Source organism: Schistosoma haematobium, chromosome 7, assembly GCF_000699445.3.
Source record: "Schistosoma haematobium chromosome 7, whole genome shotgun sequence".
NCBI lineage: Eukaryota > Metazoa > Platyhelminthes > Trematoda > Strigeidida > Schistosomatidae > Schistosoma > Schistosoma haematobium.
Window position 1 is genome coordinate 18,302,160 of NC_067202.1, and position 14,711 is coordinate 18,316,870.

Consider the following 14,711-nt stretch of genomic DNA (forward strand, 5'->3'; position numbering starts at 1 on the left):
CTATTCATTCTGACTAACTCTATCAGTTTTTCATTGTAATTTTTGATTATAATTAGTAAACAGGATCTGTGGACACTGTATAATTTCCTGTTTGAATCACGACCTAACCTTAGCTGAAACAACAATGACAGCCTACAAGCACTGAACGGCCATCTTGTCCTAGTATGTGACTGCTCAGCAGTGCATGTTAACGGCCACGGAATAGAGAATCTAATTTAAGACCCCTAGTCATGCGCGACAATGCCTAACCTAAACACCACAGAGCCGGGACTCAATGATGTTGATGTCTAACTTTAATCAATTCACGATACAGCACAACCCTCATCCACTGCCTGCGAGAGATACCTGTCTCACACCTAACATGGATTAAAATTTACTGGTTACATCTTAATAAAACTTCAGGAGTCGGATTAATTAAAAATACGATATACGGAGTTGTATTATTGTGACTGATGCAGGTCAGTCATGTTAAAAATGAAAGAGTTGTAACCAACAACATTAGATGATCTTCATTCTATAAAAAAATGGATAGAATTTGGAAGTCTTCTCTAACGTATGTCACCTTAACAGTCTAACAGTTAAGGGTACTAGGTAACGATGGCAAATCGATTGATGAAGTGGTGAAACTTCATCAGTTGAGATGGCTGGGACATGTGTTACGTATGCCCAACCACCGAATACCTCGACGTGCGATGTTCAGTGGTGTAGGAGTAGGTTGGAAGAAAGCTAGGGGTGGCCAGACCAAAACATGGTACAAGTCTATGAAGTCACTGACAAGTGGACTGAGTCATGTTGGTAGGTGTAGACTATCTGGTTGGGGACCGCGAGGTGATAGCAACAGATGGTTAGAGACCCTGAATGACATGGCTCAAAATCGTTTGCAATAGCAAAGGTGCATTCATTCTTTGTGTTCTCCCAAATTCTAGTCTTTCGAATCCTTTATGTCCTTTTTTCTCTTTCCAAATTAATTTCAATCGATTATACTCCTCGAATAACATCTTCAAACCCTAATGTTTCCGATTACTGCTTATACTCTTACTACCTCTACCACTACGGTATTTGCATCGACAACTGCATCTCTATGCTAATGTGGTGTAGCAACTCGAACTGATGTACGTACGTACGAAGTTGTACGTTGTTACTGACTGACTGACAGTTAGGCGCTCACAGAGAAGCCTATAAGTCCAAGGTCAGACCCCTGTTGATATATAACAAGTGTTTACATCATAATATTAGTAATAATAAATAATACTTACATCTAACGCCCGTAGTTGAACTTCAGGATGATCGTGTAAATGAAGTATAGAGAATAGTAAGGGGAAATGTCCAATACATTGAATTTCTAAACCTGATTTGAAATAGAACATAAACGAAATGATAAAAAGAAACAGAGTAAGGAGGAAACATATTGATGAAACAAGAAAACAATAAATAAATAAGTGAGAAAACATACTTGAACAGGAATGTATAAAAAAAAATGATGTTAAGAATTAAGAGGGGTTATTTTTGTACAAAAATACAAGCATGGACGTGGCATGAACAATGTCATGTTTGTCTAGTCCATTAATACTAATGAAATTTTCTTGATCAACCTACAAATCAGTCACTGGTCAATGTGACTTACAATAGTATATATTGTTAAATGATTGATGGGAACAGACATAAAACTCTGCTGTTATAGTTGGCATTGGTTACTATGGTGCATCTGTAGTTTTAAGGGAACTAATGATCTCAGAGGGATTCGAAGCAGTCTCGCACAGCATCAGAATTTGATATGTTACTATTGAGCTATTCAGGACGCAACTAACCTCTACTAACCTTCGTAGGACGGAGACATTTCTGATCGAGTGTTTATTGAGTAGTGACCGAAGTTGGGTTATCTGATTGAATTCTATCGATCAAGCTGCAATATAGCCACTAGTGTAAGTGATTCGATTATTTGTCAAAAGATTTCTGATACACTACTTAGTAACAATAGTAATAGCAATTTCATTCAATACCGAAAATCTCGTTATAATGAGAAATACTCAGCATTGATTGTACTGATATTGTAACAGATTTCTCTTTATTTTACAATCAAATTGTAAATATTTAAAAATATATTTTATGAATGCTTTCCAATAGTCAGTTTACGCTACCCAATCTTATTCAGTAAAGCTTTGATCCACTTTAGCTGTTGAAACTATCCCTTTCTTTTTAACCCGTCAAATAGATATATGTAAGATGAATCAATTCCAATGTACTCATCTCTTAATTTTTCAAAGGATAGATGAGAAAAACATATGAACTGTAGATCTTTCAGTTAGTGTGTAAATGTTATATTAGAACATGGGTACATATTATTAGCCCCCAAATGCCCTGGTATGGCCGAGAGAGGTGGGCCCGCTCTCCCTTTCGAAATGCTCTCACACGGCCAGGCGTATACAGCCTCTGTCAGGAAAGTCCTACTCACTGCCTTCTCGCACCACGGGTGTTGTTTACGAAAATGAGAGGGCGAAAAGCGAATGTCCGGTAGGGGCTTTAACCGGATCCCAAACCAATGGTGCACATGGGATCCAGTATCCTGAGGAAACAAATGGCGTATGGACCAACTGTTGGTCACTGGCTACCATGGGACTGCATCTCCTCACGATGCTCCACTGCCTTGTGGGTCAGACCTTTAGGTCAAAGGTTCGGGGTGTGGTCCCCTAAGAGAACCACCTGCTTCGGTTTGGGCACCCGGGCAGTATCAAAGCCCTCACATAAATCGAATGATTTATGTGGCGTATATCTACTTGGTGCCTCTTTGTGCCAATGTTTATGGGTTTAAATAAATAAACTCCTAACTACTTACCTCAAATAAATTTAAACCAGAAAGAATAATCCAAATGTTTTAAATGTTAGAAAATAGATCTATCAAATATTTGAACAGGTCAACTAAACAGACGACTTGTCAATGACAACGATCAGAACTAGTTAAATATTGAGGTTATTTAGTTCAAATCTAAAAAAAATAGTATGCAAATCAGCATCACTCTTAATCGAGTTCGGGGCTCTTCTATAATAATCTGCATCTATGAATAATATCTTGTACTGCCAGTTAATCAATCACCTACAACGTAGGCGACAAATATTATTTGTACATAATGGATGATGGTTACTTAATACTGTATAACAGTAGTCTAAAGGAATAGTATAACTTATGAAAGGTGTCTTTTGCTTCCAGGCTAAAAAAGAAGATATGAAAAATACAGACATACTTATTCATAACTACCGTATTTACCTACAAGGACTGTTTGACCTTTCATGCTTGAGGTATGGTAAAACGTAAAAGGAACTAGTGTTCTAGTCAATATAGCTAGCTCAACAGTGTATGCCCGCCTACCAAGTCAAAAGTTAGCAGCTACTGCTCACTTCATTACTTACTTAACATGCACACAAATATAATGATAATAACTACTTACCAGTATTATGACGTATAACATTAGTTAATGCTTCTAAAGCTGAACTAACATTTGATACACATTGATTTGTGATATGATTCGCTTCAACACCCCAATCAATTTCATCATCTAAATTGATTGTATCACCCACAGATAGATAATCTTCATCTTCATCATTATTTTGTTCTTTTATATTATTCATAAATTGTAATTCTGAATCGACTCGATTTGTTCGATTTAATTGTTGATTAGTGTCATAAACTTTCTCTGAATTAAGATTTTGTAATTCATTTGTAAGAAATTGAAATAGATCAATAATGAAACCTTTAGGATCCTTCAATGTAAGAAAATAAAAAGTAAAAATCAATAAAATTATTTATCTTTAGAATAGTTATGTAATTGTGAATGGGATTAAACATTGAATTTATAATTGATCTCTCATAACCTCGGAAGGTTTTTAATACTTCAATTCCAAATAGAAATCACAAAAGGAAGAAATATCGAAGGAATTTTACTCAGAAGATTACTTTTTATAGAAAGAAGGGGTATCTGTAAGCTTATGTGTGTGAATCAAAGATTTAAAAAGCTTTTAGAATAGAGACTACAAATTGGTAACTGTAATGGAAACATAATCAGTTGTTTACTAGACTTTTAAAATCTTTTGAAAGTGTTGATCAGGAGAAGCGTTTTTGTCGATTCCTTACTTCTGAAGTCCTTTGTTTGCATCATTCCTTTCTTCTAAAGCTTTAGGTCGCTGCTACAACTCACTTACAATACTTCAAGAAAAGTTTATTCGGGGGATCGAAATAAGGGTTGAGACTAATTTAAACGATCAGTGATCTTGGAAACTACCAAGAAAAGATCCAGTAAGCAATTCATTGTCATAAACAAGGTGAACAAACGGAAAATGCATTAGTTTTTGTAGTAACTGTCAGAATGACGCACCTGAGATCTATCGGAGTCAGAAGACTATTTTAATTACCCGGATATATATATGGTGCTACAATAAATCATAATTAATAAATCGTCAGTATGTGATTATAGAGATTGTTGAATTTCATTGAAATCACGAAGCGACCTAAGTTAGACCACCATTGGAAACCTCTAAGCAATGAACAGCCGTTTCATCCTAGTAAGGGACTTCTCAATAATGCGCATTCACAACCGCGCACATGAAAGTTGAACACAGGATTCCTAGTGAGAAGTCATGACTAGTCAAGGTAAACCATTTTGGGCGTGAGACAGTTTTACAAACTGAAAACCATTGAAGATAGTTGTGCAATGTAGTGGGTTGATTGAAGTTAAACATTAACACCAGTGAATGCCGGCTCATCGTTCTGGAGGTTGAACGTTCCCACGACAGACCAGAGATTTCAACTTGCAGTCCCGCGTGTGGAGTCATCACTGAGTAGTGCTGGTAGTGTTATGACTGAGATATTAATCGATATTGCTCAGTAGATTGTCAAATCAGAATTCCGACTTAAATTTTCTTAACTCGTGTATGCTATTCTATTTATAGTCTGGCGTCTCTGTGAATGATATGTTCCGATCAATACGATTAATCTTGAGCTGAAGCTAAAGTAAGCTTGAGTATTGTTCGTCCGTTAATTTCCATCTTTGAATTTAAAACCAGAATACAGCACCCAGCACAAGATCTACCTTGAACACACATTAACTTATATACATTGATGATCAGACCGTAACGCTCCCCAAATTTGAATTCACACCATAACTAGTAGAGGGTGAAACAAACAGTAACAACTAATCAGCAATAGCAGAGGAATGGTAAGACGTATAACAATAGTTAGTTGGTCCATTGCGAGCTTGTAATGGGGGGATGATATAGATACAAAAATACAGTTATCTATTAGTTATAAAATAAAAATATCTATAATACTAATCCGTAGATTAGTTCCACCAGTTGTTATACTTTCCTCATTATTCACTCTACCACAACAGAAAGCATGAAACTCATTTTGAAGTTTAAAAAAACATTGGAAAACAGCTTTTTCATCATCGTATTGGAGACTCCTTTCAGAATATAATCAAATATGCGAGAAGAATAATATGTTTAGAACAATTAAGATACGATTCAATAGACTATATTTTCACATTTAATTTAATTAGCCCCCAAATGCCCTGGTACGACCGAGAGTGGGGAGAGTCCGCTCTCCCTCTCGAAATGCTCTCACATGGCCACGCGTATATAGCCACTGCCAGGGAAGTCCTATTCATTGCCTTCTCGTGGTGGGGGCGTTGTTCACGAAATTGAGAGGACGAAAAGTGAATGTCCGGCAGGGGTTTTAACCGGGTTGGTGGACACAGAGATTCCACCTAAGTAAGCTGGAAATTCTTCATTTCAAACCAATGGTGCACATGATCCCCAGTATCCTGAAGGAACAGATGGCGTACGAACCAATCGTTGGTCACCGGTTACCATGGGAATGCATCTCCTTACGATGATCCATTGCCTTGTGGATCAGACCTTTAGGTCAAAGACTCCGGGTGTGGCCCCCTAAGAAAACTACCTGCTTCGGTTTGGGTACCCAGGCAGTATCACAGCCCTCACACAGATGTATATGTATTTGGTTCTTCCTTGTACCAATATCTATGTGCTAAAATAAATAAACTAATAAAAATTAGTAATCTGGACAGATAATCATCCCATTATGTATTGATGGATGACTGTCTCATTCCTATCATGATTAGATTTCACCAGTCATAGATTCTCTTTAAAATATCGTGAATCTACTACTTAACAAATGATTATTTTAGCGTACATACACTATGAACATATCATCGTTCGAAAGGACATTGAAAAAACCAAGAAATATTGAGTAACTGTTTCTTTACAGTATGGGATTCCTTGTCATAACTCCATATTCATGATCACATCAGTGATCAGAACGTATAGCATTAGGTCTCTTAGAGAGCGTTGGACCCTTAAATCACTAGATTGACATTCAATGGTTCAGATTTCCAACTTCGAACAACTCGTGACATTGCGCAACTACTATTTAATGCCATTGATAGATAACTACTATATTCTTAATATGGTTGGTCTCCTATTAACTAACACATAGTTACACCAATGATTTTCCAATGGTTGTTTATTTGAATTCAGTCGAGTAAAGCCTCTATATTAACAATTTTAAAAAATGTAGATTAAAAACTTTTACTTACATCCAATGTATAAGCTGGTTGTTTATTATATAATCTGACAAACACTTCACCAACTAATAGTTCTTGAGCATACGATTCATGAGTAAATGATAGTACAGAGTTTAAATTACATTCACCCTGATGGTTATTTTTCAAATAAAAATATGAAAAAGATAAATAAAAGAGGATGGTTTAGTAATTAAGCAAAATGATTAAATAAAGGTAACTTTACATAGAATAGATAAAAAGTGGTCTGCAGTGGAATCATTTTGTTCTATTTGAGGTTTGTTAGGTGGATATACTTGTATGCGAGAATTGCTGTCCACTTGAACTTCGGAGCGGCTATGAGTTAATCAGTTGATGTTACGTTTTGATTTGTCGAACCCTGGCTTTCTTACAATTCAATCTTATATCGGTAATGATTGCACATCAAGACAGATGGTGGTTAGGCATGTGTAACACATGTCCCAAATCAACTCAGTCAATGGAGATTCATCATTTAATCAACCGATTTGCCAACCTTACCTAGTACTCTGCATCTAAACTCAGCATTACCCTATTCAGTAGTTTCAATAAACACAAATTATATCCACTTTTAAAGGTCACATTTCACAAACAGAGTAGAATAGACTGAACTGTTGAGTAGTATCCTCCTTCTTTTGACTGATTACATTGTGTAATTTGAACTGGATGAATTGACTTGCAAAACTTTTGTTATTGTCCCAAAATAAATCAGAAAAAGATAGTGTTGGGCAAAATGACAATAGAAGTTAAGACAATGGGAAACCATGAAAATCGTTCCCTTTACACCACAAATATTCTTCATTCCTAAACGATATTTCCAAATAAGTGAAAATATGAAATTCGCTAAATCTGTTTAGTGTTCTGAGTGATTTCATCAGAACTTTGAGATAAAGAAAGTGAATTATAATTGATAACCTTTACGATCTGATAATATAACCATGTTGTATGATGAAACACATTTTTTGAGTCAATTGTATACACACACAACTTTCTTGTGTTCAGTTATTTTCACAGTGAAAGTATTGGAGAGATCCAGACTATTCCTCAAAGAATGCTAAGAGAGTCTCTGAAAAAGCTAGGAAATATTTTTTCCAATTAGCACCGAACAGATGTTTCTCAGAAATATCTAGAAAGTGAAGTCAGGGGTTATATTTCTAATTGGATGATCACCTTCATGCTACAAAGTTTAGTAGGGTTCCAGAATCTTCCAGAAGTCAAATGCACTCTGAAATGCTATAGATACCTTTGATTTTGCGTAAAGTGTTCGTTCCATATTTCGCGCCTTTTCTCTCGTGTTCAAGTTGTCCTGTAGATCAAGCCTGAAGTTATTAAGAGCGCTTAGGAAACCGATTCAAGCGTTCAGTCATATTTATCAGCAAGTTTCTTCGTTCACCATTGGTACCGGAAAAACTATCCATCAACGGAAATAAGATATTTTAGAAAAAAAACGTTTCCAACCTTATTTTTTGCTTATGATAAAAATGCACATCACACCATTAAAACATCCAACACTAAGAATTTGCCCTCAGATCACTTAGTAATCGATTTTCTTCGGAATGTGAAATGAGTATCTCAACGTCAAATTCTACAAGCCCAGAAAATATTAACATGGAACTTCAGTTATACAAAAAATTCCACATTAATTAGTAAATCTTCCGCTTCAGAATACAGATAAAACAAATAATAATAATTCTCTACTCACTGCCTTCAAGCAGCAGAGAGTTCTTTACGAAATCAAGAGGACGAAAAGCGAATGTCCGGTAGGAGCTTTAACCGGGTTAGGGGACACGGAGAGTTCACCTAAGGCAGTTGGAAAACCTTCATTCTAAATCAATGGTGCACATGGGCTCCAGTATCCTGAAGGAACAAATAGTGTGTGAACCAATTGTTAATCACCGGCTATCATGGGACTGCATCTCCTAACGTTGCTCCACTGCCTTGTGGATCAGACCTTTAGGTCAAAGGTCGGGGTGTGGCTCCCTAAAAAAACAACTTGCTTCGGTTTGGACGCCCGGTTAGTTTCACAGCCCATACGCAAATCAAGTGACTTGTGTGGTGGGTATATGTATTTGGTGTTCTTTTGTACCAATATTTATGTGTACAAATGAACAAATAATAATAATAATATTGCACGAATAGAATACTTACAGTTTTAATTAAACGAACAACTTGTAGATCAATTAACGTTTCCAATTCTGCTCTACAACGATTATCCCATATTAAATATGGTGTTACAGAATTTGTAGTTAATAATTTTGCTAATGAACGTAAATACTTCCCTCTAGATGTATCTAAAGGGAAATCATGTAAAATTTGTGAATCATTATTTCCATTGCTTAATCGACCAATTTGACTTGAATCATATATATTTAATTCAAGAATTTTTCTAGCTAAATGTGGTGTTAATAAACGACTTAATGCTTCCATTACATCTGGTCCTTCACGCATTAAATAACCATCTTCTGTTACTTCACGACCAGTTGCATAACCATTTACCATTCGACCAATAGCCCATAATGATAATAAAGCTAGACGATTTGCTAAAACCTTAGAAAAAAAAAAGAACAAATAATCTACATGGTAAATTTATTCTTTGTTCAAAAAACTTTAATAATAGTTACTTTTATTTGATAAATGACTGACAATGAAATCTATTGTACTCGAGTTTCGTCCTATCTGAAACTTGTCAGCTTAATATATCCCAGTGTTGATATTTAACATAATATGACGCAAACCCAATACTTTTTCGTTTGTAACATCAATGTATTTCCTCTGAGTCTAAATAGACACTAGTTTATTTAATAGGCGGAGGGATAGGGATATTAGTAAAAGTTCGTAATTGTCCAATGTTGATACATGGACTGAACACTTGTAATCCTCAATATCGATAACGGAAAACTACAAAATATTAATAATGTAGTCATTTTTTTCAACTTTACTATAGAAATACTCATTGTATTGTAGAAATTGTTCTGTTGTTTCACAGACGACTTAGGGAGGAATATAGTGTAATCATCAAATATGTTATGAGTTGGCTGTCAAGATCTTTTACTTGAATGGTATTGTACATCATCTTTCTTCAGCGTCCTGAAAAAGAAAATGTGTTAGTCGTAGTCTTAGTGAACTGGCAGAGTGACAGCAGAGCCTAAGGGACAGGTATTCAGAACGGTCACACATAATCTTTTGATGTTTTAGCTTGGTACTTTAAAAGGCTTCACCTTCAAGGACGGAGATCTGGGGGGAGGGTTCGGGTGAGGTGCAGCATTTTTCCGTTGTGAGAGGGCAGCATCGTCACAGATTATGGTTGTCTTAAGTGAACGTCTTATTTCCGTCACACCTCTCCACAGTCAGCAATGTGACTTATTCTTCGGACCTTAAGCTACTGCACTTTTAGACTTATCATCCACCAACCAACCTGCTTGAGGGTGGTGGGATCTAAAGGAACAAGTGTTCCGGGTAATATAAAGCTCGACTACTGAGTCAACACGATGGGCAAGCCGGACTACCGAATTAAGGTAACATCTATGGTCGATTAATATTGTTCACTTCAATTTACCTATTTATTTTGAGGACAAAAAGGTGTTGTCGACTATAATGAATAGTGATGGACGTAAGGTGAGTCCTACTGATAAATAGCATTTGAAACTAAGCTGTCTTCACAATAGAAGTATTAACAATGGTTGACTCCAAATATTTCACAGTTAAACATACAGTACCTAGTGCCAGGGTATATTATGAAAAATATTGAGGTAACACACCGAGAACACCTCACAAAATATTCGTGCGCCATCAGCCTTAAGGAGTCAACCCTGTAGTTTCTATAATCACACTTCCATATCAACAAGACCTTCAATGCTAACACAGTTTTCTGTTAATATCCCTAAACAGAAAATCTCCTTCCATAATGTCATCGATCGGGAAGTAAAAACAGCCGAGATACATCTCGAACAGAGCTCGAATATTTGATCTACAACGCATTCGTTGTACAACAAACTTCCGCAGTCTCGATATTGCCGACCATTAATTAATGGATAAACATAGAAGCATTAAGATCAAAACCATTTAACAATTAACTTACTTGTGAATTAGTTTCTTCATTAATTTCAACACCGGCTTCTTCCAGTGTGAAGTCGTAGCTCAATACATGTTGAAGGAGAAGAAACAAACCGCCATATTCATAACATGTTACACATAACCAATAATCAATACAAAATGACGCTATACAAGTTGCAGTTAAACAACAAAGTTTCGGTAAATTCTGTAAAGAAAATTAAATAAAAGAGAACTTTTTAAAAAAAGGGAATAATGGATGTTAATGTTATTTTGTTTAACTGTGTTGCTGACGTAATGATGTAATGAATTGTGTTGATAGACAAATATTGTAAATGGTTAATAAGTACCAGTGAAACTGTATCTTCAGATAACATTTGCAATCTTTGCCAAGTACTTGGATCCATAGCTGAACTTATTAACAAAGAACGAGTTCATATGCCTTAATGTAAACCAACATCATTTAACTATGAAAGCTAATGATCAGTAGTGCTGGATTGTTGAAACCAAACAACTGTAGAGAGGATGGTTTTGAAATACTAATCCAGTGATGAAATACGATTCACAATGATAAGATATTAATTCCAAATGTAAATTACATAGTGATTAGAGACTATGTGTTATATGGAGCTAAAACATGAAGAACTACTACTACCACAATTATTTATAAACAATGGTCTACACAAGATACTCGATATCCGTTGACTGGATATTATAAGTGATGACCTACTATGGGATAAAACAAACCAGCGGCCATCTGAAGATGAAATTAGGAAACGACGCTGGAAATCATCAAACTGCTCTAACGTGAAATCTTGAACGGAAACGGAAAAGAGGAAGACCAAAGAACACATCGCGTCGGGAATCAGAAGCAGGCATGAAAAGAAGGAATAGCAACTGCAAACAAATGGGAAGAATTGACCAGGAAAGAGTTTGATGGAGAATACTGGTGGGCGGTATATGTTCCTTCACGAGGAAGTAACAGGCGTAAGCAAGTAAGTAGCAAACTATGAAATTACACTTATGAAGAATTCTACTTTTTGCAGTTATTGCTAGAATTATTGATAACACCTTATTCTTAGAATAATTACAGCTAGAATTTAAAATAAACATTGATCTTATAAAGATGAAAAGGCATTTTAGTCACATTTTCATAGTTTGGGCCAAACACGTCCCAGTTAGATGGATTTTGGAGAATATTTCTTTGTTATGAAACCAGCTTGCAACGAAAACTGGAGATATTCGTGTTCGGCCTAGTATGAAGCCACTAGTGTGTACAGCTAGAGAATCGTAACATAGGATGAGGCAGTTTTCTAACGTCCCCTGGACATTGATTAATTAGTCTTTGACGAAACTAAAATTTGGAAACAAAACTCACTTTATAATATAGTAATCTTAATGTATCCTTCAACAATTGTGGTGTCTCTTGTATACATTGACGTGAAGAAGGAAATAGAGATGCAGCCGCCAACACTGATACAATATGTCCGCATACTTCAACTACAATATGTCCAGGTCGACTTGATGTACGTGATAAAAAATTAGAACATTGTGAAAAGGCTTTTTGTAACACGGGAATACCATTTTCACGGCGTAATTCTTCTGCATTCAATACACTAGTAACTACAGTTTCATAAGTTAATTCTGTTGCAGCAACAAGTAGAACAGCATTCTCTACAGTTTCATTGGATCGATTTTTGTTATTTGATGTTGAAGATTGTGAATTATTATTAGTAGTGTCAGTATTTTCAGTTTGATCTTCCGATTTTTGTGTTCCATACGAGAATAACTTATCATCAGATATTTCAGCGAGTATAGTCGCTACAAGCATTGGATAACCAGCGTATTTCTCTGAAATAAGTACTATATTATATACAATAAATGGAAATATAAAAACAAAAGTATTATCGTCATCATCAATATCATTATTAGGAGATGGATTAAAATAACAATGTATTGAATGATTATTACTTACGGATTGACTAAAATTTTATGATCGGATGTGTGTTAATTGCTTACCATACTTATTGTGTCTGTAATTTATTTTTGTTTGAATATAAATATTGAGGCAAGCTTGAATAAATCGAGTTGGCTCACTCGCCTTCTCCACTACACGCCAATTCGTTTCGCTTCCTTCGCTTTGTTTCAAGGATTGTCTATTCGGATCAATAAGTGTATAAACTATATGTAGTCAAACTTCATTCTCGTATTTAACTTATTTCATTCCGTTGTTCACTAACGCGATTTAAGTCGATAATTATGTACGAGAGTTGAGGGTATGTATACTTCAGTAACAATCATCATACGATCTAACTGGAGTCAGATACAGGGCCACTAAAAGCTTATATCATAGTTTATAGGTCTCTGTACTTGATGTCGGGCTAAAACTCCCATATCTTAAGGTCGGCTAACTAAACTAAAGCATATGAAACTAATCCGGTTCCAGTCCGTGACCTTTTTTGTATCACGTAAAGAACATTTCAAATAAAAAGTCAATAAATTATTTTGCGAACTTGTAATCAAAGGAAGAAGTTTGATATATTTCAGTTAGTCATATTATGAATCAGATCAAGTTAGCACAAAATTTATGTACATTTGCCCAGGTTGATACAATACATTAAAACACCAAGATGAAACTATTGAACGGATCTGAATCATAGGGGAATCAATCATAGTACACAAAAAGTGTAAACAAAACGAATAGAATAATCTTGAAACTGAAATTAGCACTGTGGTTTATGCTATTCAGACGTAGTATGTAACACCAGCCAGAAGTCGAAAGTCTGGCAGCAGAAGGTTGTGAAGATTGAACTGAAGAGAATGAGAATGTAAATGAGGAGTAAAAACAATGAAGGAACGGTGAGTAATGAGACGATCGATAGAAAATTTGCAAATGAAGTATACAATGTATGGTTCTCGATCATTATAGTGCAACTCGTTTTCCAGACTGTCACCTAAAATCCCCAACCACCGGGGACCTCAACCAAGTAAATTACATCTACTAACATAGACTACCTTACATTTTGATTTGGTCACTCCTTAGCTTTCTTTCAACTTATTTTTACTTCAACGAGTACTGCAATGAATTTTAAAATAGATCAACATAAACTTATCTATAGTTTACATTCAAATTCATACGGGAAGGAGATTCAATGAATAAAAATTTCAACGATTAAAAAAAGAGAAGCTTACAAGAACGATAACGTTTGTACACGATACTTTGAGCTCTAAGCATTAATTGAATATGTAGACGATTTGGACCACGTGATAATTTACTACGATTACATAGAAATTGATAAGCTTTGGTTAACGATTGAAATTTCTCCTAAGAAAAGTACAAAAGAAATGGATAAATGCAGATGATCAACGAAAATATTCACATAAAATAATTTAAATTCCATAGACTATAGACTTTAATATGTTTACAATTGATTGATCACTGGGTGGTGACCAATGTTATGTGTGTCAGGTCATTCCTAGTGCAGATCGAATCCTAACAGCCAAGTTGAAATGTGGCCACCACAGTCTTGGTGACTCGACATTACGTGCACTATGTTGAAATAAGATGGTGATTGAAAGTAGTCAACAGGAAACCTTGGACCTAGGTTTCTTGCTGTTTGACACATGGGTGATGATCAATCAATTTTAAATACATCTGTCCTACAGGAAGTCAGTCGCGACTCGGATAGCTCAGTGGTAACGTCTGCAACTGTGAAGCTGGGCGACGCGGGATCGAATCCGTTAGGGAGCATCGGTTCCCTCAAGATTACAGGTACACTTTGCTGATGAGTGCGACGTAGCACGAAACCTAGGTCCTGGATTCCACTACTATCCGAGGCAATCCGCACAAGATGCTAACAAGAGACTGATCAATTGCAATCCTAAACCACAATGGGAAATACAAGCAAGCAACACCAAATTAATGTTCCCCGTATCTTGTAAATCTAACTTAAGCGGACTTTTGTTTTTCCATGGACCGCCAGCTTTGTTTCAACTTAAATTGATGAACTGTAAACCAGGAACTGAATACTGATTTACATACTCTAGTAAGAC

At 35.8% G+C, this 14,711-nt stretch overlaps 1 protein-coding gene across 1 annotated transcript in view; it reads right to left on the bottom strand.

The window, feature by feature from the left end:
* Positions 1 to 14,711, bottom strand: part of DNAJC13 (DnaJ sub C member 13) — a 115,436-nt gene that overhangs the window by 23,503 nt on the left and 77,222 nt on the right. Inside the window, exons 31-37 of the mRNA XM_051208428.1 lie at positions 13,851 to 13,983; positions 12,037 to 12,521; positions 10,687 to 10,866; positions 8,757 to 9,155; positions 6,606 to 6,722; positions 3,444 to 3,756; positions 1,257 to 1,348 (exon numbers count right to left, since the gene is read on the bottom strand). Coding sequence (XP_051064596.1) covers positions 1,257 to 1,348; positions 3,444 to 3,756; positions 6,606 to 6,722; positions 8,757 to 9,155; positions 10,687 to 10,866; positions 12,037 to 12,521; positions 13,851 to 13,983 — 1,719 coding nt within the window. The remainder of the gene's footprint in view (positions 1 to 1,256; positions 1,349 to 3,443; positions 3,757 to 6,605; positions 6,723 to 8,756; positions 9,156 to 10,686; positions 10,867 to 12,036; positions 12,522 to 13,850; positions 13,984 to 14,711) is intronic.